The sequence below is a fragment of the Arachis stenosperma genome, chromosome 9, assembly GCF_014773155.1.
Source record: "Arachis stenosperma cultivar V10309 chromosome 9, arast.V10309.gnm1.PFL2, whole genome shotgun sequence".
Classification (NCBI taxonomy): Eukaryota; Viridiplantae; Streptophyta; class Magnoliopsida; order Fabales; family Fabaceae; genus Arachis; species Arachis stenosperma.
The window spans coordinates 30872869-30896363 of NC_080385.1; the positions used below are offsets into that span (position 1 = coordinate 30872869).

The 23495-nt window shown below is 37.8% G+C and overlaps 1 protein-coding gene and 1 non-coding gene across 2 annotated transcripts; one reads left to right on the forward strand and one right to left on the reverse strand.

Moving 5' to 3' along the window:
* Positions 1 to 3282: 3282 nt before the first annotated feature.
* LOC130953487 (small nucleolar RNA R71) lies at positions 3283 to 3386 on the reverse strand. Its single transcript, XR_009075656.1, has one exon. It is a non-coding gene; the product is annotated as a small nucleolar RNA R71 (small nucleolar RNA).
* Positions 3387 to 21712: 18326 nt separating this feature from the next.
* LOC130949332 (protein FAR1-RELATED SEQUENCE 5-like) lies at positions 21713 to 22231 on the forward strand. Its single transcript, XM_057878081.1, has one exon. The coding sequence runs from the start codon at positions 21713 to 21715 to the stop codon at positions 22229 to 22231; it is 519 nt and encodes a 172-aa protein (XP_057734064.1).
* The last annotated feature ends 1264 nt before the right edge of the window (positions 22232 to 23495 follow it).

Sequence of the window (23495 nt, forward strand, 5' to 3'; positions counted from 1 at the left end):
AACACCCAAACTGGCATAAAAGCTGGAGTTAAACGCCAGGAAGAGTCTCTACACGAAAATTACTTCATTGCTCAGCCCAAGCACACACCAAGTGGGCCCGGAAGTGGATTTTTATGTCATTTACTCACCTTTGTACACCTTAGGCTACTAGTTTTCTATATATAGAACCTTTTACTATTGTATTTTCATCTTGGTATCAATCTTTTGATCATGTTTTGATGATTGAACCCTCATTGGGAGGCTGGCCATTCGGCCATGCCTAGACTTTGTTCTTATGTATTTTCAACGGTGGAGTTTCTACACACCATAGATTAAGGGTGTGGAGCTCTGCTGTACCTCGAGTATTAATGCAATTACTATTGTTCTTCCATTCAATTCCACTTGTTCTTTTACCAAGATATCACTTGTTCTTCAACATGATGAAGGTGATGATTGACGCCCATCACCATTCTCACTCATGAACAAGGTGACTGACAACCATTCTTGTTCTACAAGCATCTGAGGCTTAGTGAATATCTCTTGGATTCTTAGGAATCTTTGTGGTATAGGCAGGACCTGATGGCGGCATTCAAGAGAATCCGGAAGGTCTAAACCTTGTCTGTGGTATTCTGAGTAGGATTTAATGATTGAATGACTGTGACGTGCTTCAAACCTGTAATCTACTGGGCGTTAGTGACAGACGCAAAAGAGTGATTCTATTCCGGTAGAGGAGGGAACCAAACCGGTGATTGGCGGCACTGTGACAGAGTGCTCTGCATTAGCTTTCACTGCGCGGATGGGAGGTAGCTGCTGACAACAGTGAGACCCTACACGAGCTTGCCATGGAAAGGAGTAAGAAGGATTGGATGAGGACTGTAGGAAAGCAGAGAGACGGAAGGGAAGGCATCTTCATACGCTTGTCTGAAGCTCTTACACCAAGGATATACATAAGTATCTCTATCTTTATCTTTTATGTTATTTTCGTTCATCACCATTATGCATTTGAGTCTGCCTGACTAAGATTTACAAGATGACCATAGCTTGCTTCATACCACCAATCTCCGTGGGATCGACCCTTACTCGCGTAAGGTATTACTTGGACGACCCAGTGCACTTGCTGGTTAGTTGTGCGAAGTTGTAGTGATCACAATTTCGTGCACCAAGTTTTTGGCGCCGTTGCCGGGGATTGTTCTTGAGTATGGACAACTGACGGTTCATCTTGTTGCTTAGATTAGGTATTTTTCTTCAGAGTTCTTAAGAATGAATTCTAGTGTTTCAAGGTGATGTTCTTATCATCACCAAGGCTGATTGATTCTCATCAATTTAGCTCTTGAATGCAATGTCCTGCTGAAGCTTGGCCGGCCATGTCTAATTCCTTTAGACTAAAGCTTTAGACTAACATTGCATGATTCCTGGAATTCTCATTAAGAACTTTGATACCTTTATTTTCCTTTTCACTTGATTTTCGAAAAAAAAAAAAGCCAAAAAAAATTACAAAATCATAAAATCCAAAAGTATTTCTTGTTTGAGTCTAGAGTCTCATCTTAAGTTTGGTGTCAATTGCATGTTTCTGTTCTTCTTGCATTTTTCGAATTTTTGCATGTGTCTTAATTAATCTTCAAGTTGTTCTTGATGATTTTCTTGTTTTGATCTTTGAATTCTATTGACTTGAGTGTTTTGTTGTTTCTCATATGCATTCTCATTTTGTTAATGTCAGTAGTGTACAAACTGCTAAGTTTGGTGTCTTGCATGCATTGTTATTTGATTTTAGTTGCATTTTGATTATCCCTCATTATTAAAAATCCAAAAATATTTTTAATTTGTGTCTTTTCAAGTCAAGAATACAGAGAATTGAAGATTCAAAACATACTGCAGAGAAATTACACAGAAAAAGCTGAGCATTCAAAAATGCCCAGTGAAGAAGGCAGACTGGCGTTTAAACGCCAGCCAGGGCACCTGGTTGGGCGTTTAACGCCCAAAAAGGTATAGGTTTGGGCGTTAAACGCCAGAATGTGCACATTCTGGGCGTTTAACGCCAGGATGGTGCTAAGGGGGAAGATTTTGTTTTCAAAATCAATTTTTTTCAAGTTTTCAAAGTTTTTCAAAATCAAATCTTTTTCCAATCATATCTTTTCAATCAAATGTTTTCAAAATCAATTTCTTTCCTTTTTCAAAGATACTTACTAACAATTAATGATTTGATTGAACATTTTTTGCCTTTTCTGTTAAGGAAGGTTTTATGTTTGAATCATATCTTTTCTTGTTAGGCAAGTCATTAATTTTAAAATCATATCTTGTCTTGTTTTCAAATTATATCTTTTAAAATTGTTTTCAAATATCTATCTTAAAATTGTTTTTCAATCATATCTTTTAAATCACATCTTTTTAAAACCAATCATATCTTCTTAATCACATCTTTTTCAAAATAAGTTTTCAATCAAATCTTTTTAATTTCTAATTTCAAAACCTTTTTCAAAAATCATTTGATTTCTTTTCCACTTTTATTTTCGAAAATCAATTAGTGTTTTTCAAAAATGTTTTCAAAATCTTTTACTTAATTTTCGAAAATTACTTCCCTTCTTCTCACATCCTTCTATTTTTGGACTAACACTATCCCTCAATGCAAAATTTGAACTCCATCTTCTTTGATAAGTTCGAATTTTCTACCTCTGTCTTCCATTTTTCTTCCTCTGACACTTCAAGGAATCTCTATACTGTGACATAGAGGATTCCATATTTTCTTGTTTTCTTCTCTTTCATATGAGCAGGAACAAAGACAAAGGCATTCTTGTTGAAGCTGACCCTGAACCCGAAAGGACCTTGAAGAGAAAGCTAAGAGAAGCCAAAACACAACTCTCTTTAGAGGACCTGACCGAATTCTTCAAAGAGGAAGAAGACATGGCAGCCAAAAACAACAACAATGCCAACAATGCAAGGAAGATGCTGGGTGACTTCACTGCACCTACTCCTGATTTTTATGGGAGAAGCATCTCTATCCCTGCCATTGGAGCAAACAACTTTGAGCTTAAGCCTCAATTAGTTTCTCTAATGCAACAGAATTACAAGTTCCATGGACTTCTAATGGAAGATCCTCATCAGTTCTTAGCTGAGTTCTTGCAAATCTGTGACACAGTCAAGACTAATGGGGTTGACCCTGAGGTCTACAGACTGATGCTATTCCCTTTTGCTGTAAGAGACAGAGCTAGGATATGGTTGGATTCTCAACCTAAAGAAAGCCTGGACTCTTGGGAAAAGCTAGTCAATGCCTTATTGGCAAAGTTCTTTCCACCACAAAGATGGAGTAAGTTTAGAGTGGAAGTCCAAACCTTCAGACAAAAGGATGGAGAATCCCTCTATGAAGCTTGGGAAAGATACAAACAATTGATCAGAAAATGTCTTTCTGACATGCTTTCTGAATGGAGCATCATAGGTATTTTCTATGATGGTCTCTCTGAACTATCCAAGATGTCCTTGGATAGCTCTGCTGGAGGATCTCTTCATCTGAGGAAGAAGCCTATGATCCTGAGAACCCTTCAATGGAAGAGGTGAATTACCTAGGAGAACCCTATGGAAACTCCTATAATTTTTCATGGAGAAATCACCCCAATTTCTCATGAAAGAATCAAGAGAAACCTCAACAAGGTTTCAACAACAATAATGGTGGAAGAAACAGGTTTAGCAATGGCAAGCCTTTTCCATCATCTTCTCAGCAACAGACAGAGAGTTCTAAGCAGAGTACTTCTGACTTAGCAACAATGGTCTCTGATCTAATAAAGACCACTCAAAGTTTCATGAATGAAACAAGGTCCTCTATCAGAAATCTGGAAGGACAAGTGGGTCAGCTGAGTAAGAAAGTTACTGAACTCCCTCCTAGTACTCTCCCAAGTAATACAGAAGAAAATCCAAAAGGAGAGTGCAAAGCCACAACCATGGCCGAATATGGAGAGGAAAGAGAGGAGGTGGACGCCACTGAGGAAGACCTCAATGGGCGTGCACCAACCTCCTCTGAGTTCCCCAAATGAGGAACCATGGGAATCTGAGGCTCAAAATGAGACCATAGAGATTCCATTGGACTTGTAGAGAATGTTTGGTTAAGATTGAATACCATTACATCCCTACTGACTTCATAGTCCTAGAAACTGGGAAGTGCATGGATGAATCCATCATCCTTGGCAGACCCTTCCTAGCCACAGCAAAGGCTGTGATTGATGTTGATAGAGGTGAACTGATCATTCAAGTGAATGAAAACTCCTTGATGTTTAAGGCTCAAGGATATCCCTCTGTCACCATGGAGAAGAAGCATGAAGAGCTTCTCTCAAATCAGAGACAAATAGAGCCCCCACAGTCAAACTCTAAGTTTGGTGTTGGGAGGCCACAACCAAACTCTAAGTTTGGTGTTGAACCCCCACATTCAAACTCTAAGTTTGGTGTTGGGAGGTTCCAACATTGCTCTGATCATTTGTGAGGCTCCATGAGAGCCATCTGTCAAGCTACTGACATTAAAGAAGCGCTTGTTGGGAGGCAACCCAATGTTTTATAATTAACTATTTCCTTTTGTTATTTTATCTTTTTTGTAGGTTGATGATCATAAGAAGTCACAAAAACAATGAAAAAAGCAAAAACAGAATGAAAAACAGGAAGAAAAACAGCACACCCCGGAGGAAGAACCTGCTGGCGTTTAAACGCCAGTCAGGCTAGCAGATGGGCGTTTAACGCCCAGTCTGGTGCCATTCTGGGCGTTTAACGCCAGAAAGGGGCACCAGACTGGCGTTAAACGCCAGTAAAGGGCACCAACCTGGCGTTAAACGCCAGGAATGGGCACCAGCCCGGCGTTTAACGCCAGAAATGGCTCAAAACGTGGATTTTGATGCCATTTGGTGCAGGGATGACTTTTCCTTGACACCTAAGGATCTGTGGACCCCACAGGATCCCCATAAACCCCACCACTCTTTCTCTTCTTCTTCACCCATTCACCAATCACCTCAACATCTCTTTCTCTTCACCACTCACATCCATCCTTCATAAACCACTACTTCTCCCCATACATGGCCGAACACAAAGCCATCTCCCTCTCCTCCATTTCTTCTTCTTCTACTCTCTTCCCTCTTTTTTTTGCTCGAGGACGAGCAAACCTTTTAAGTTTGGTGTGGTAAAAGCATTGCTTTTTGCTTTTCCATAACCATTTATGGCATCCAAAGCCGGTTCAACTGAGAAGGCATGACCTCAAGCCCATCACTAAGAAGAAGATGGAGCAAACAAGAGACCCCTCTCATCAAGAAATCCCTGAGATACCTCAAGGGATGCACTTTCCTCCACAAGACTATTGGGAGCAACTGAACACCTCCCTAGGAGAATTAAGTTCCAACATAGGACAACTAAGGGTGAAGCACATGCCATCCTCCTCTCTTTCCTTAAGAGAAGATCAAAGAATCATGAGAGAGGAGCAACAAAGGCAAGGAAAAGACATTGAGGAGCTCAAGCACTCCATAGGATCTTCAAGAAGAAGAAAGAGCCGTCATTACTAAGGTGGACCCGTTCTTTAATCTCCTTGTTCTTTGCTTTTCTGTTTTTCGAAAATTATGCTTTATGTTTATCTATGTTTGTGTCTTATGATCATTAGTGTCTTAGTGTCTATGCCTTAAAGCTATCAATATGAATCCATCACCTTTCTTAAATGAAAACTGTTTTTATCACAAAAGAACAAGAAGTACAGGATTTCAAATTCATCTTTAAAACTAGCTTAATTAGTTTGATGTGGTGACAATACTTTTTGTTTTCTGAATGTATGCTTGAACAGTGCATATGTCTTTTGAATTTGTGGTTCATGAATGTTAAAATTGTTGGCTCTTGAAAGAATGATGAAAAAGGAGACATGTTACTGAGGATCTGAAAAATCATAAAAATGATTCTTGAAGCAGGAAAAAGCAGTGAATACAAAAAAAAAAAAACGAAAAAAAAAGGGAGAAAGAAAAAGAAAAGAAAAAGAAAGAAATAAAGTTGTGATCCAAGGCAATAAGAGTGTGCTTAAGAACCTTGGACACCTCTAATTGGGGACTTTAGCAAAGCTGAGTCACAATCTGAAAAGGTTCACCCAATTATGTGTCTGTGGCATGTATGTATCCGGTGGTAATACTGGAAGACAGAGTGCTTTGGGCCACAGCCAAGACTCAATAAGTAGCTGTGTTCAAGAATCATCATACTTAACTAAGAGAATCAATAACACTATCTGGATTCTGAGTTCCTAAAGAAGCCAATCATTCTGAATTTCAGAGGATAAAGTGAGATGCCAAAACTGTTCGGAGGCAAAAAGCTACTAGTCCCGCTCATCTAATTTGGAGCTTAGTTTCATTGATAATTTGGAGTTTATAGTATATCTCTTCTTTTTATCTTATTTGATTTTCAGTTGCTTGGGGACAAGCAACAATTTAAGTTGGTGTTGTGATGAGCGGATAATTTGTATGCTTTTTGGCATTGTTTTTAGTATGTTTTTAGTAGTTTTAGTTTAGTTTTTATTATATTTTTATTAGTTTTTAGTTAAAATTCACTTTTCTGGACTTTACTATGAGTTTGTGTGTTTTTCTGTGATTTCAGGTATTTTCTGGCTGAAATTGAAGGTTCTGAGCAAAAATCTGATCCAGAGACTAAAAAGGACTGCAGATGCTGTTGGATTCTGACCTCCCTGCACTCGAAGTGGATTTTCTGGAGCTACAGAAGCCCAATTGGCGCGCTCTCAACGGCGTTGGAAAGTAGACATCCAGGGCTTTCCAGCAATATATAATAGTCCATACTTTGTCCAAGATTTGATGGCCCAAACCCGCGAAGCAATCCGGCCTCAAAATTCCCAGCGTTAAACGCCCAAACTGGCATAAAAGCTGGAGTTAAACGCCAGGAAGAGTCTCTACACGAAAATTACTTCATTGCTCAGCCCAAGCACACACCAAGTGGGCCCGGAAGTGGATTTTTATGTCATTTACTCACCTTTGTACACCTTAGGCTACTAGTTTTCTATATATAGAACCTTTTACTATTGTATTTTCATCTTGGTATCAATCTTTTGATCATGTTTTGATGATTGAACCCTCATTGGGAGGCTGGCCATTCGGCCATGCCTAGACTTTGTTCTTATGTATTTTCAACGGTGGAGTTTCTACACACCATAGATTAAGGGTGTGGAGCTCTGCTGTACCTCGAGTATTAATGCAATTACTATTGTTCTTCCATTCAATTCCACTTGTTCTTTTACCAAGATATCACTTGTTCTTCAACATGATGAAGGTGATGATTGACGCCCATCACCATTCTCACTCATGAACAAGGTGACTGACAACCATTCTTGTTCTACAAGCATCTGAGGCTTAGTGAATATCTCTTGGATTCTTAGGAATCTTTGTGGTATAGGCAGGACCTGATGGCGGCATTCAAGAGAATCCGGAAGGTCTAAACCTTGTCTGTGGTATTCTGAGTAGGATTTAATGATTGAATGACTGTGACGTGCTTCAAACCTGTAATCTACTGGGCGTTAGTGACAGACGCAAAAGAGTGATTCTATTCCGGTAGAGGAGGGAACCAAACCGGTGATTGGCGGCACTGTGACAGAGTGCTCTGCATTAGCTTTCACTGCGCGGATGGGAGGTAGCTGCTGACAACAGTGAGACCCTACACGAGCTTGCCATGGAAAGGAGTAAGAAGGATTGGATGAGGACTGTAGGAAAGCAGAGAGACGGAAGGGAAGGCATCTTCATACGCTTGTCTGAAGCTCTTACACCAAGGATATACATAAGTATCTCTATCTTTATCTTTTATGTTATTTTCGTTCATCACCATTATGCATTTGAGTCTGCCTGACTAAGATTTACAAGATGACCATAGCTTGCTTCATACCACCAATCTCCGTGGGATCGACCCTTACTCGCGTAAGGTATTACTTGGACGACCCAGTGCACTTGCTGGTTAGTTGTGCGAAGTTGTAGTGATCACAATTTCGTGCACCATCCTCCATACTGTGATCCATGGCAGTGCCATAGAATCTTCTGTGCTTCTTCCTTAGGCACACATCTACGGATTACTCTGTCTGTACATCTCTTGAAGAGATATGGTTCATCCCAAAGATAGTACTTTGCATCTGTGATCAATTTCTTTGATTGCAGCCTACTGTACTCTTTGGGTATGAATCTCACTGCCTTGTAGTTTGCAATATCTGCAAACCATGGCACTTTCTGGATGGCAAAGAGTTGCTCATCCGGAAAGGTTTCAGAGATCTCAGTGAAAGGGAGGGACGTCCCTTCTACTGGTTCTATTCGGGACAGGTGATCTGCTACTTGGTTTTCTGTCCCTTTTCTGTCTCTTATTTCTATATCAAACTCTTGCAGAAGCAACACCCATCTTATAAGTCTGGGTTTTGAATCCTGCTTTGTGAGTAGATATTTAAGAGCAGCATGATCAGTGTACACAATCACTTTTGATCCTACTAAATAGGATCTGAATTTGTCAATGGCGTAAACCACTGCAAGTAGCTCTTTTTCTGTGGTTGTGTAATTCTTCTGTGCGTCATTTAGAACACGGCTGGCATAGTAAATGACGTGTAGAAGCTTGTCATGCCTTTGTCCCAACACTGCACCAATGGCATGGTCACTGGCATCACACATTAATTCAAATGGCAATGTCCAGTTTGGTGCAGAGATTATTGGTGCAGTGACCAATTTAGCTTTCAGAGTCTCAAATGCCTGCAGACACTCTTTATCAAAGATAAATGGCGTGTCAGCAGCTAACAGGTTGCTCAGAGGTTTGGCGATTTTCGAAAAATCCTTTATAAACCTCCTATAAAATCCTGCATGCCCCAGAAAGCTTCTGATTGCCTTAACATTGGCAGGTGGTGGTAATTTTTCAATTACCTCTACCTTAGCTTGATCCACCTCTATTCCCTTGTTTGAGACTTTGTGCCCAAGGATAATTCCTTCAGTTACCATAAAGTGGCATTTTTTCCAGTTTAAAACCAGGTTAGTCTCTTGGCATCTCTTTAGAACAAGTGCTAGATGGTCAAGACAGGAGCTGAATGAGTCTCCAAATACTGAAAAGTCATCCATGAAGACTTCAAGAAATTTTTCCACCATATCAGAGAAAATTGAGAGCATGCACCTCTGAAAGGTTGCAGGTGCATTGCACAGGCCAAATGGCATCCTTCTGTATGCAAATACTCCAGATGGACATGTGAATGCCGTTTTCTCTTGATCTTTTGGATCTACTGCAATTTGATTATAACCTGAATATCCATCCAGGAAGCAGTAGTATTCATGACCTGCCAGTCTTTCCAGCATCTGGTCTATGAATGGTAAAGGAAAATGATCCTTTCTGGTAGCTGTATTGAGCCTTCTGTAATCAATACACATATGCCACCCAGTAACTGTTCTTGTAGGAACCAGTTCATTTTTTTCATTATGAACCACTGTCATGCCACCTTTCTTAGGGACGACTTGGACAGGGCTTACCCAGGGGCTATCAGAAATAGGATAAATTATCCCAGCCTCTAGTAACTTAGTGACCTCTTTCTGCACCACCTCCTTCATGGCTGGATTCAGCTGCCTTTGTGGTTGAACCACTGGCTTGGCGTCACCCTCCAGTAAGATCTTGTGCATGCATCTGGCTGGGCTAATACCCTTGAGATCACTGATGGACCACCCAAGAGCTGTCTTGTGTGTCCTTAGCACTTGAATTAGTGCTTTCTCTTCCTGTGGCTCTAAGGTAGAGCTTATGATCACAGGAAAAGTATCACCTTCTCCTAAGAATGCATATTTTAGGGATGGTGGTAATGGTTTGAGCTCGGGTTTAGGAGGTTTTTCCTCTTCCTGAGGGATTTTCAGAGGTTTTACTATTCTCTCTGATTCCTCTAGATCAGGCTGAACATCTTTAAAGATGTCCTCTAATTCTGATTCGAGACTCTCAGCCATATTGACCTCTCTTACCAGAGAGTCAATAATATCAACACTCATGCAGTCATTTTGGGTGTCTGGATGTTGCATGGCTTTGACAACATTCAACTTGAACTCCTCCTCATTGACTCTCAAGGTTACTTCCCCTTTTTGGACGTCAATGAGGGTTCGGCCAGTTGCTAGAAAAGGTCTTCCTAGAATGAGAGTTGCACTCTTGTGCTCCTCCATTTCCAGCACCACAAAGTCAGTAGGAAAGGCAAATGGCCCAACCTTGACAATCATGTCCTCAATCACGCCTGATGGGTATTTAATGGAGCCATCAGCAAGTTGAAGACATATCCTGGTTGGTTTGATTTCTTCAGTTAAACCAAGCTTTCTGATAGTAGATGCAGGTATTAGGTTGATACTTGCCCCAAGATCACATAAAGCTTGCTTGGTACAAGTACCCTCTAATGTGCATGGTATCATAAAGCTCCCAGGATCTTTAAGCTTCTCAGGTAAGCTTTTCAGAATGACTGCACTGCATTCTTCAGTGAGGTAAACTTTTTCAGTTTCCCTCCAATCCTTCTTATGACTTAAGATCTCTTTCATGAACTTAGCATAAGAGGGTATTTGCTCAAGTGCTTATGCAAACGGAATCTTTATTTCAAGAGTCCTTAGATAGTCTGCAAAGCGGGCAAATTGCTTATCCTGTTCCGCTTGGCGGAGCTTTTGAGGATAAGGCATTTTGGCTTTGTATTCCTCAACCTTAGTTGCTGCAGGTTTATTACCTACAGAAGTGGGTTGGGAAGCCTTTTTAGAAGGGTTGTTATCAGCACTTGTATGTGACTGATCCCCCACTGGCATTTGAATGCCAGGGGTGGAAGCTGGAGTGGCGTTAGACGCCACCTCCTTATTTGTTACTGGCGTCTGAACGCCAGAACTATGTTCCCTTTGGGCGTTCAACGCCGAATTCATGCTTGTTTCTGGCGTTGAATGCCAGGAATGAGCATGGACTGGGCGTTCAGCGCCAGCTTTATTCCTCTCTGGACTCTGATTGTCCTCAGAGGGATTTTGAGTAGCCATTTGTTCACTTCTTGGCTTCCTGCTGCTTTGAAGTGAGGTATTTAATGTTTTCCCACTTCTTAATTGAACTGCTTGGCATTCTTCTGCTATTTGTTTTGACAGTTGTTTTTCTGTTTGCTTTAGCTGTACTTCCATATTCCTGTTAGCCATTCTTGTTTCCTGTAGTATTTCCTTGAATTCGGCTAGCTGCTGAGTCAGAAAGTCTAATTGCTGATTAAATTCATTAGCCTGATCTACAGGACTGAGTTCAGCAGTTATTGTTTTAGCTTCTTCTTTCATGGAAGATTCACTGCTTAGGTACAGATGCTGATTTCTGGCAACTGTATCAATAAGCTCTTGAGCTTCTTCAATTGTTTTTCTCATATGTATAGATCTACCAGCTGAGTGGTCTAGAGAAATCTGAGCTTTTTCTGTAAGCCCATAGTAGAAGATGTCTAATTGCACCCATTCTGAAAATATTTCAGAGGGGCATTTTCTTAGCATCTCTCTGTATCTCTCCTAGGCATCATAAAGGGATTCGTTATCTCCTTGTTTGAAGCCTTGGATGCTTAGCCTTAGCTGTGTCATCCGTTTTGGAGGGAAATAGTGATTCAGGAATTTTTCTGACAGCTGTTTCCATGTTTTTATGCTGTTCTTAGGCTGGTTATTTAACCATCTCTTAGCTTGATCTTTTACAGCAAACGGAAACAGTAATAATCTGTAGACATCCTGATCTACTTCCTTATCATGTACTGTGTCAGCAATTTGTAAAAATTGTGCCAGAAACTCTGTAGGTTCTTCCTGTGGAAGACCGGAATACTGGCAGTTTTGCTGCACCATGATAATGAGCTGAGGATTCAACTCAAAGCTACTAACTCCAATGGAGGGTATACAGATACTACTCCCATATGAAGCAGTAGTGGGGTTAGCATATGACCCCAGAGTCCTCCTGGACTGTTCATTCCCACTTAATTCTATGATGGAATAAAAGAGATGATATGCATGTTGATATTATTTATTATTATTTTTTTTAAAAAATTAATTTTTATAAAATAAAATAAAAAAAACGAAATAAATAAAAGAAATTGGAAATATTTTGAAATTGAAATTTGAATTTTTATATAAAATTTTCGAAAAATGTAGTTCAAAATTAGTTAGAAAATATATTATTTTTTTTTGAATTTTGAATTTTATGATGAAAGAGAAAAACACATAAAAGACACAAGACTTAAAATTTTTAGATCTAATGCTCCTTATTTTCGAAAATTTTGGAGGGAAAACACCAAGGAACACCAAACTTAAAAATTTTAAGATCAAGACACAAGAAAAACTCAAGAACACTTTGAAAATTCACAAGAACACCAAGAACAAAAGAAAGAACACCAAACTTAAAATTTTTAGAAATCCAAGACAAATTTTCGAAAATTAAAGAAAGATCAACAAGAAAACACCAAACTTAGAGTTTGGCACAAGATTCAATCAAAGAAAAATTATTTTTGAAAAAGATTCCAAAGAAGATACCCAATTATCAAGAACAACTACCAATGCTCCAGCCAATTGGGCAGTAACTTCAATGTTGATTTTAAAAATGTATTATATTTATAGATAAAAATATAATTTTTTGAAAGTTAATGTTTTGAAAAAGCACAAGAAAAACAAGAAAAGACACAAAACAAGAACAACTTGAAGATCAATGAAGAACAAAGAACACAAGTTCGAAAATTTAAAGAAAATTGTAAAATATGCAATTAACACCAAACTTAGAATAAGACACTAAACTCACGAAAATTAGCAATTAATTAAGAAAAATAATAAATTTTGAAAAGAAATTTTTGAAAAGAAACTATCCTATCAAAATTTAATGACTCTATAACAATAAAAATAAATTATTCCTAATCTAAGAAATAAAATAAACCTTTAGTTGTTCAAACTCGAATAATCCCCGGCAACGGCGCCAAAAACTTGGTGCACGAAATGCAATCTAACTCTTTGGCAATTCGCACAACTAACCAGCAAGTGCACTGGGTCGTCCAAGTAATACCTTACGTGAGTAAGGGTCGATCCCACGGAGATTATTGGTTTGAAGCAAGCTATATTTATTTTATTAATCTTAGTCAGGATGCCAATAAGGTTATTTGGATTTAATTGTAAGAAGTAAAAGTGTTTGGAATTATTAGAAAAATAAAAGAGAATAAAATCGTTACTTGTTGTGCAGTAATGAGAAATATGTTGGAGTTTTGGAGATACTTTGTCCTCTGAACTTCAACTCTTCCTTGAAATCCTTTTCCACACGCAAGGTCCCTTCCATGGCAAGCTCTATGTAGGGTGTCACCGTTGTCAATGGCTACTTCCCATCCTCTCAGTGAAAACGTTCCTATGCTCTGTCACAGCACGGCTAATCATCTGTCGGTTCTCAATCAGGTTGGAATAGAATCCATTGATTCTTTTGCGTCTGTTACTAACGCCCAGCCTTCAGGAGTTTGAAGCTCGTCACAGTCATTCAATCCCAGAATCCTACTCAGAATACCACAGACAAGGTTTAGACTTTCCGGATTCTCATGAATGCCGCCATCAATCCGGCTTATACCACGAAGATTCTGATTAAGGAATCTAAGAGATACTCATTCAATCTGATGTAGAACGGAGGTGGTTGTCAGGCACACGTTCATGGATTGAGGAAGGTGATGAGTGTCACAGATCATCACCTTCTCCATAATTAAGCGCGAATGAACATCTTAGATAAGAACAAGCGTGTTTGAATGGAAAATAAAGGAATTGTATTAATTCATCGAGACGCTGCAGAGCTCCTCACCCCCAACAATGGAGTTTAGAGACTCATGCTGCCAAAAAATATGTAATTCAGATCTAAAATGTCATGAGGTACAAAATAAGTCTCTAAAAGTTGTTTAAATAGTAAACTAGTAACCTATGTTTACAGAAAAATGAGTAAACTAAGATAATTGGTGCAGAAATCCACTTCTGGGGCCCACTTGGTGTGTGCTGGGGCTGAGACTAAAGCTATCCACGAACTGAGGCTTTTCTTGGAGTTGAACTCCAAGTTATAACGTGTTTTGGGCGTTCAACTCCGGATCATGACGTGTTTCTGGCGTTTAACTCCAGACAGCAGCATGTACTTGGCGTTTAACGCCAAGTTACGTCGTCTATCTTCGTGCAAAGTATGGACTATTATATATTGCTGAAAAGCCCTGGATGTCTACTTTCCAACGCCGTTGAGAGCGCGCCAATTGGACTTCTGTAGCTCCAGAAAATCCATTTCGAGTGCAGGGAGGTCAGAATCCAACAGCATCAGCAGTCCTTTTTCAGCCTAACTCAGATTTTTGCTCAGCTCCCTCAATTTCAGCCAGAAAATACCTGAAATCACAGAAAAACACACAAACTCATAGTAAAGTCCAGAAATATGATTTTTGCCTAAAAACCAATAATATTCTACTAAAAACCAATGAAAACATACTCAAATCTACATGAAATTACCCCCAAAAAGCGTATAAAATCTCCGCTCATCAGAGAGCGGCGCCGAAAAGAGAGAGAGAGGCCGAACATGGGGCTTTCATCATCATCCTCGCCATTGACTAGCTCACCGCCGTTGCTATTGTGTTTGCGCCGTCGTTGACGTGGCAAAAATTGTTCGATTAAGAATTTATAGAGAAAACAGCGTTGCAAGTACAGTTCTTAACCGACTAAAATCCGCTTATCAATTTAGAAAAGAGTTGTCACAAAATTAAGAACAAATACTGGGAGTAGAAATCTCAGGTCGTCTCCCAACGAGTTGACAAAAAAGTGCAGCTTATTGGTCAGAGGTTTTCCAAGAGATTTTTGAGTTGAGAACAAAAAAATAAATAGTAGTGAATTTAAGCAACGAAAATTAACGAGAGAATTTATATAATTCAAATAAAAAACCTTGACCGGGAGGAGATTAATGAGAAGTTCTATCCTTGTTGAATTTTTTCAAGTGTAATAATAAAATGTTGTTGTTCTACTTGGTCATCCCTTATATAATAAGGGAAAGTCAAGTAACTAACTAACTAACCCTATCGCTCGCGTCCTAATCCTTTCCTAAGAAAGGGTTAGAGTCGGAGACTAGAGAGTCAGCCAACAACTCCCAATTAAGATTAACACTTGAGTATTTCAACTCAAGGTTCTCCTCTTAATCCACTCCGAATCAAGTTAAGAGACTACTCCATAATCATGAATATAACTTTCACAGAATTAAGAAGGGAATAAAAGGAAGATATAATAAACAATAATTGAAAATTAATTAAAAGTAAAAATGGTTCTTTGTATTAATAAATCCCAAAATCATAACATACTTATCTAAACAGGGTTAATGGGCAATAAAAAGAGTAAAGGAATAGGAAAATAGACTAGAATAATGAAGCTTCAACGGAGGTAATGACTCTTCTCAATATCCAAAGCAAAAGCAAAAAAATTCTAAAAACTTTGAATGTGAAGAAAACCTAGAGGATGTAGTAGAATTCTCTCTAAGATTCAAAACTAAACTAAAACTATGCGTAATGAGAATATGTATTGAGTCTCTGCTGTTCCCTGACTCTAGTCTGTGTTTCTGGGCCAAAAACTGGGTCTAAAACTGGCCCGAAGTCGCCCCCAGTGTTTTTCTGCAACTGCTGTACGTCGCGCATGTCGCGCATGCGCGCCAGGTGCGCGCGCGCGTCGATTGTCCTCTTTGCCTGTTGCGCGTGCGCATCGATGTGTGAACGCGCTAATGTGCGCGTGCGCGCCAAGTGCATATCCGCGTCACTCCTTGCTGGTCAGCTCTTTTGTTTCCTTGCATTGCTTCCATTTTTGCAAGCTTCCTCTCCACCCTCTAAGCCATTCCTGCCTTATAAAGCCTGAAAACACTCAACGCACAGATCACGGCATCGAATAGTATAAGGGGAATTAAAAATATATAATTTAGAGGTCTGGGAAGCAAGTTTTCAGCCATAGAATAAAATTGGGAAGGGATTGTAAAATCATGCAAATCATATGAATAAGTGAGTGAAGAGTTGATAAAAATCACCCAAATTAGCACAAGATAAACCATAAAATAGTGGTTTATCAGTCGTCGTCTTAACCACGAAGCCCGAGTTTCCGTCATCCATGGTGAAGCCGAACAGAAAAAGCTCACGAAGAGAGAGACTGACGGGAGTTTGATGCACGCGAGAGGTGGCGAATTGAAGCCGTCACTATCATTGTCGCGTGCTTAGTCGCCGCTGAAGCTTCACCACTGTCGTTGCCGTTTGGGTCGCAGTGGTCAAAGTCACCGTTGATGGAGTTCACCAGAGCTGCCGTCGGTCTGTTATTGGTTTCTTTTGTTACAGTAAGTGTATTTTGTTCTGGAACCCTTGAAATTTAGTATTCTGTTATGTTTGGTTAGAGATTAGGAGGTTTTGGTAACGTAGGGTCAAGTTATAGTTATTGCGTGTCACGTTTGGAGTTATTGCTGTTGTTGTAGAAGTAATACGGAGCTGTGGTTGCGGCTGCCACTGTTGCGGGTCGGTAAAAAGAGAGTTTTGACATGTTTTATAGCTTTCGGGTTTTGACTATTCAAGGTAGGAACGCTTTCCTTGAACTCATTTTATTTATGAAAATGGTTATAAATCAATATTGATGCAAAAATATATTTTGGTAATTGTGATTATTTGTCTGGTGGGATTATTGAGTGTTTTAGAAGGTTGAATACTTTGAGTTATTGATTTTGTTAAATTGGCGGTTACCGAGTTAGTTTTCTTGAGATTTGGAAATGTTTCGTTATTGAAAATGAGTTGACTTTTGAAAAGATTTAATATTGGAATTTAGTTCAATTCTGAAAATAATTTGGTATTAGAAATGATTTTATATTGAAATTTGGTTTAAAATAAATTTAAAAAGGATTTGATATTGGAAACAGTTTGATTATTAGAAATGAGTTACTGTTTGGAAATGGTTGAGCAGCGTTTGAGAAATGTTTGGATGGGACCTGAGAAGGGTGGTAGAGTCCGAGTTTTAGAGAAGATGCTGTCGAAATTTTTATAAAAATCAGAAAAGCTTCGTTTGAAATCATTATTTAGAAAGATTTGGATTTTAAGGATTATATGATTTGATTTTGAGTTATTAGGAAAAGGATTATGTTTAGAGTTTTGCTTTATTTAGAGAAGAATGAAATGTGGTTGGAGAAGTACGGAAATGATGATTTGTAAATGAATGAGACATGTGTACCCCGGGTAAGAAGTAGTGGCATTGTCCACTTGCTCTGGGAGAGAGATGGGGAAAAAGAATGATGAAAATTGAGTTTGAATTATGAAATTGAATTGAATGATATTGAGAATGGATTTGAAAATAAAAATTGAATTTGATTGAGATATATGTGACCAGGTAAGAGGCGGTGGCATTTCCCACTTGCACTGAGTATATGTTGAGACTCCGGGTAAGATGCAAGAGTTGAGTTCTGTCGCTGCTTGCTCCGGGTTGAGAACTGTAACACCATCTGGGTAAGAGGGAAGGATGAGGTGGTCCTCTTGATCCGGGTACACAAGTAAGATGCAAGGGTTACGGTGATGTCCCACTTGCTTTGTATTTGGTATTTTGTCCAGGGTTAGCTACTGGAGATGACGGGTTTGGCTTTGTAACCGACAGATGATCTCATTAGCCATAGGAAGGAATGCATCATAAGCATTTGTATGTTTGATTGAATGTGCATTTGTTTTGGTTTGCCTAATTGTTTAGTCATGTTTATCTGCTATTTGTATTACTTGTTGTATCTAAATCTTACTTATGAGTTCCTTGTTTGTATTGTATGTGTGTGCAACTGAGAGGTCCTTCATGCTGGTGGTGGTAAAGCTGAGGGTTGTTTTGTTGATGTGATAATTTGATTGCTGATTTGATTGAATTGCTTGACTTGGAGGCCGTGATTGTTTTCTGATTGAGGTTTTAGTAAAGTATAAAAAATCAAGCTGGTTTAGCATAGACTTAATAAACCTATGCTTGGAACAGGTTGGTCATTCATACAGTCTAAGAAACTGATTAAGATTTTCTTATAAGAAAAGAAAGGTTTGGATTTCTGGATAATTAAATATTGGTTTTGAAAAGTTTTCGGAATGGATAGCCATTGGTTTAAAAAGATTCATAGGACGAATGATAATTACTGCCTTGAAATCAATTCTTATCTTTAAACATATCTTCTTATAACAATTCTTAAACCCTCTACTGAGAACCCTTTCGAGGACGATATTCTCAATCCCCTATAGAATTTTTTTTTCAGTAACAAGTTTAGAAAACTTTGGTTTGAAGCTGTGATCGAACTACGGAGCTCTATGTATATATATATTTTTTTACCCCTCGTCATTTGTCATTTTGAGATTTTTGAGGAGTTTTGTATATTAAGAAGTTTTGAATAAGTCTATGTATTTATGATTGTGTGGATATGATATCTGATTATGTGATTTTAAAGTGAAGACATTTTTGCTTTCATAATTGAAGATTCGGTTCATATTCGCAAAGCTCAATATTAAATAAATATAGTATCAAATTAAAGGATTAGAGGTAAGTAACTCCTGAACTTTTAGTACGATCATGAAGTGTTAAAAGTAAGGGTGTTATAGGTTTGTCTCTCGAGAACAAGCATATTGATGACGTTCTATTGGCAATTTTAGGGATAGGCCGTTAAACCCTCGGGATGTTATGGGTGATCCAGTGGCGTGCCGATCTTACGTTGGTGGGTTTTTGAAGTTGTCTTTCTTTTTTATTTCTACTTCTGTGTTACCGAATTTGTAACTTAATGAATTTTCCTACTTCTTTTCAGTTGAGATGGATGGAGGTTTGACTACGGTCGCAAGGTTGAAGGCTGCTATGGGCCGGGATGCTGGGAGTGAGGGCGGTAAGGCCTCATCGATGCCTCTGTCTGTGAGTCAGCTAGATTTGCAGACGATTTCTCAAGAGGTGCTTGCGACTGGCAACTAGTGTTGAAGCTGATGTGGAGGTCATGGAGGTTCCAATTTTCGAGACTGGCAGGAAGCAGAAGAGAACGATTGAGGGTAGTTTAGGGGAAAACTTGGAAGATGAGGGGCCTGTGCCTTCCGTGATGGACCAGAGTTTCGATGCCCATCCTTCATTGATCAGCATCTCCTGCCAGGTACCAAGGACTTTTTCCACGACTGTGATGTTGCCGAGCAGGCGAAGTCTGTATACCATGCTCTCCTCGGTTTGGCTACCATTGTCTGGAAGGCGGAGCCGATGTTAACTCATGTGGCCCTTTTGGACGACAAGCTTCGTCTGTCTCAGGCATAGTTTAGTAAGTTAAAGGAGCAGCTGGAGGTGGCCAAGACTGCTCATTTGAAGGCTGTGAAGGATGTAGATGACACTGGCTCAGAGATCCTTCGTCTTTCCGAGTTAGAGACCTCACTTCTTTCTCAGCTAGCTTGAGAGCAAAAGCGGGCAGCCGATGCTGATTCGAGGATCACTGCTATGCTTGCCGAGGCAGAGACACCGAAGACTGAGTTTGCCAAGTTGAAGAAGGAGAAGGACGGTCTGCTCACAGATGCCAAGGATGCGATTTCGGCAACGAAGGAGACATTGAAGGCTCAAGTGCAGGTGTTGGCCCCTGATGTTGATGTGTCTGTCATCGGTGCATTCCGAACCGTGATGGATAAAGAGATCATGGATATGGAGTGATCTTTTTATTTTTTATGCAAAAAAAATTTCTAAGTTTATAAGCCATTTTTGGCATAACAATTTCCTTTTAAGTTTGTAAGCCGTCTGTTCGGCATGTATGTTTCTTTTTGCGAACAATTTCCCTAAGTAGGTAAGCCGTGAATTGTTTGGAGTTTTGAAACTCTTTTATATTATTAATATTATAATTAATAATTATTCAGTTTAATCAGTTTTTCTTTTTTGATATAGGCAAAGCCTAAGAAAAAAATCCAAATCTACCTGACTCAGATACAACAAGAAATCTGGACCGTGAATCAACTTCTTCTTCAGCCACTATGATGAAACCGAAAACAGGGCTGCCACTCCAATAACCTCAAGATTCAAAAACGCTGCCGCGCTGTCAAGAGTTCCAAGCCGTCGCCTGTCACTGCACGCCACTCTTCCAGGGCGCCGCTAGTCCCTGACCACTGCTGTGCCGCTACAATACCTAGCTCGCTTTCCTCTCCGGTCGTGATACTTCCATGGTCGTCCGAGCTTGAACAAGACACCGCTGATCATCTTCTCACTGTCATAGGTACAAAATTGGGTTTCATATTTGCCGTTTTGCATCTCGAAGACCTAGTGAACTGGTGCCTATTCCTCTTCTAACCTTCATTTTTGTCCCCGCCACAAGTGGCTTCATCTGCGTGCTATTACTACTACAGGTAAACACTATCCTCTATGCGTGCTATCTACTTTTTTATTTTTAAATATTATTAAATCAAATTTTTTGCATTGCAATATCCATTTACTCGTTTTATACTTATTTTAGTTTGGGATTTAGCAATTTGTCTTAGTTGATACTAGTTTATTGTATTTTGCTAGTAATGCATGTTAAGATTTTTTTTTGCTTGCAAATTAATGCTACTTTAAATGTGATATTGCTATTGATTTGTGGTTATTATATGGACATATTTGTGCTGTTGAATTTTGTTCTCCTAGTATATAAATAAAAGTTAAAATTTAAAATAATTTTTAATTGGCACATTACCGATTATTGTTGTAAGCTATTGTGATGATATGATATTTATTCATGATCGCTAAATTTGTAAGTTTGTTAATTGAATAGACTCAAAATTGTTTAAAATATACATTTTTTGTAATCAAAATTTTGTACTCTTTTTTTCTTTTGATTGCTTTTCTTTAAATTTGAGACATGTTATTTTTTCTATAATAAATTTGAGTGATTTGATAAATAATTTTTGTCTGTAAAAATAATGTTACGTAGACTGATGGAATCTATTATTAAGTTTTCTTAATAATTTATGCCTAATTATCATTGTGTAGTGTTTAATTTATTAGGCAAAAAATAAATAACGTACATATTTTGGTGTTGTTTGATTTCTTCATTTGTAAGTCTAATTTTTGAAATTTTATCCGAAGGCATTTTGTCTTGTAGTACTTAGTACTCAGATCTTAATTTTTATTACAGTATTGTTTATGTTCAGATTATTTTCTTGCAAATGTCATTCATGGGAGAGGACGAGATAATGGATGAATGTGTGTATGAGCATGAGGATAATATTTTTTATGATGAGAAGTATTTTGGTGATGAGTCATATTTAGATGAGTTGCAGTTGCAAGAGCAGGAAGAAGAGTTGGGTGATCAGTTAGACGATGAGGAGATATTTAAAGAATTGACAGATTATGATTATGATTATGCATATGGATTAGATACAATTGAGGATTTATTGAAACTTGACTTTTTAAGCATTGGTGAGGTTGAAGTTGACAAGTTTCACTTTGGAACCCTACCCATTGCTTAAGAACTTTACAACAGATTTGCAAAGAGTTAAGGTTTCAGTACAAGAAAAGACAAAAAATGAAAGAACTCAAATGACAATACCTACATGCAGAGATTTGTGTATTTTCGGCAAGGATATATATGAGAGAAGTGGTACACTTTGCCAAAGAGATAAAAGGAACCAAAGACTGAGACAAGAACTGGGTGCGAATCATAATTCTAAGTCAAATTTGTAGGGGTAACTGGAAGATGGCATGTGACCCGATTTTCAAATGTTCATAATCACGAACTATTGGAAGGACGGTTGAGCAGGTTATTGCCAGGTCATCGGAGTATGTCCAAAGCCAAAATTGCACTCATGAACAACTTGCGCAAGTTAGAAATTAGCACATCCCAGGTTTATGCTTTGCTAGCAAGTCAAAGTGGCGGTTTTGACAAGTTGAACTATGGTCCTAGAGACATATACAATCAAATTGATAAAGTGAGGCGTGAGATTCCAGAGGATGTGGGTAGAGCATTAAATTTTTTGGAGGAAATGGCTGCAAAAGATAAATCTTTATACTATCAAGAGCTTCAGGCGACAGATGGAAGATTACTAAATCTCTTTTGGTGTGATGGTTTATGTAGAGAGGACTATGAATTGTTTGGAGATGTTGTTGCATTTGATGCTACATACAACAAGAATAAATATAAGTGTCCTTTTGTTGTGTTCACAGGTGTCAACCATCACAACCAAACTGTTGTCTTTGCTGCATGCTTTGTAACAGATGAGACTTATGAGACTTACATATTGGTTACTCGCTGTGGTTACTCACTGTGGTTACTCGCCACCTACTTCTCCCATGTGGTGTGAGTGGTGATGCTGTTTCTCGGCACCTTCAGCATCCTCCATTCTCGTGCTGCTGTGCTTCTCTACTGCCATTCTGCTTCTACTTTTCTGTCGTCGTTCCGTTTGCTTGAGTCATGTTCCCTTCTTTTGCTTGCTCTGTTTAGTCTATCTTGAATTTATTTCTGTATTTTGGATCTGTTCTTTTGTTAAGGATATGTTCTTGTTCCTATTCTTCAAATTTTTATTTCAAATAGAATATTTTTAGGAAATTTTAGAATTTTTAACCCCTAATTTGGTTGTTATGTTCCTCTATTATGGATACGTTCTTTAGCTATTTTTCAATTTTTGCTCCTATTTTAATTGTTCTCATCTTCTATTTTTACCTCTATTTTAGTGTATTAAATTAAAATCAAAATTTTTACTTTCTAATTCATTTAAGTAATCTAATCCTAAAAAATATCTTAATATTTAAACTTAATGCTAAATAATATATTTGGTTCTATTAATTAAATTCAAATTCACATTCCCATGTTGTTTATTTTATTTACTAAAAAAAAATTCAAATTCAATTTTTTATTTTTTAATTTAATAAAAAAATTTCAATTATTTGAAGAGTATTTTTATCATTTAAAATTATATGAAAAGTACATTTTATACTTTTAAAATCAAATTTATTTTTAACATTATAAATTTATTAAATGATATCAATCCAAATTAGAATTAGATTTTTAAATAAAAGAAAAAAGAAAAGAAAAAATTTTCTGCAATGAAGAAAAATATGAATAAGAAAAAAGTGAATGATAATTGAGGTGAGATTATGACTAGGTAAAAGTTATATAATTTGTTGTTGAATTGGTTGTTCGAACTTCTAAGTCGATTATTAATTTTTTTTAAGGACATTTTTGTGTTTATAAAATTAACTATAAGAGTTTTTGATAAATTAAAATTTAAAATTGTTTTTTAATTCATTTAAAAAAATTTAATTCTAAAATAATTTTTATTTTTAAATTTTTAATTTTTTGATGCATTTAAACAACGTCGATACCAAAAAGATATTTTTACCTTTTTATTAATATTAAAATAAATATTTTATAATTTTTAAATTAATCTTTAAAAAAGATAATTTTATCTTTTTAAATTTAAATATAATTTTTTATTTTTAAAATAATTAAGTTCTAATTCTAAAATGGTGCATTTTTGTCTTTTTATAAGATTTCATAAGGTTCAAATTTAAAATAAAATTAAAATAAAAAATTATTTTATTTTTTTTATTTATTTAAAATAATCT

Bases quoted from the DNA above. Each gene is read 5' to 3' on its own strand.
- LOC130949332 (XM_057878081.1), top strand. From the start codon at position 21,713: ATGTCCAAAGCCAAAATTGCACTCATGAACAACTTGCGCAAGTTAGAA.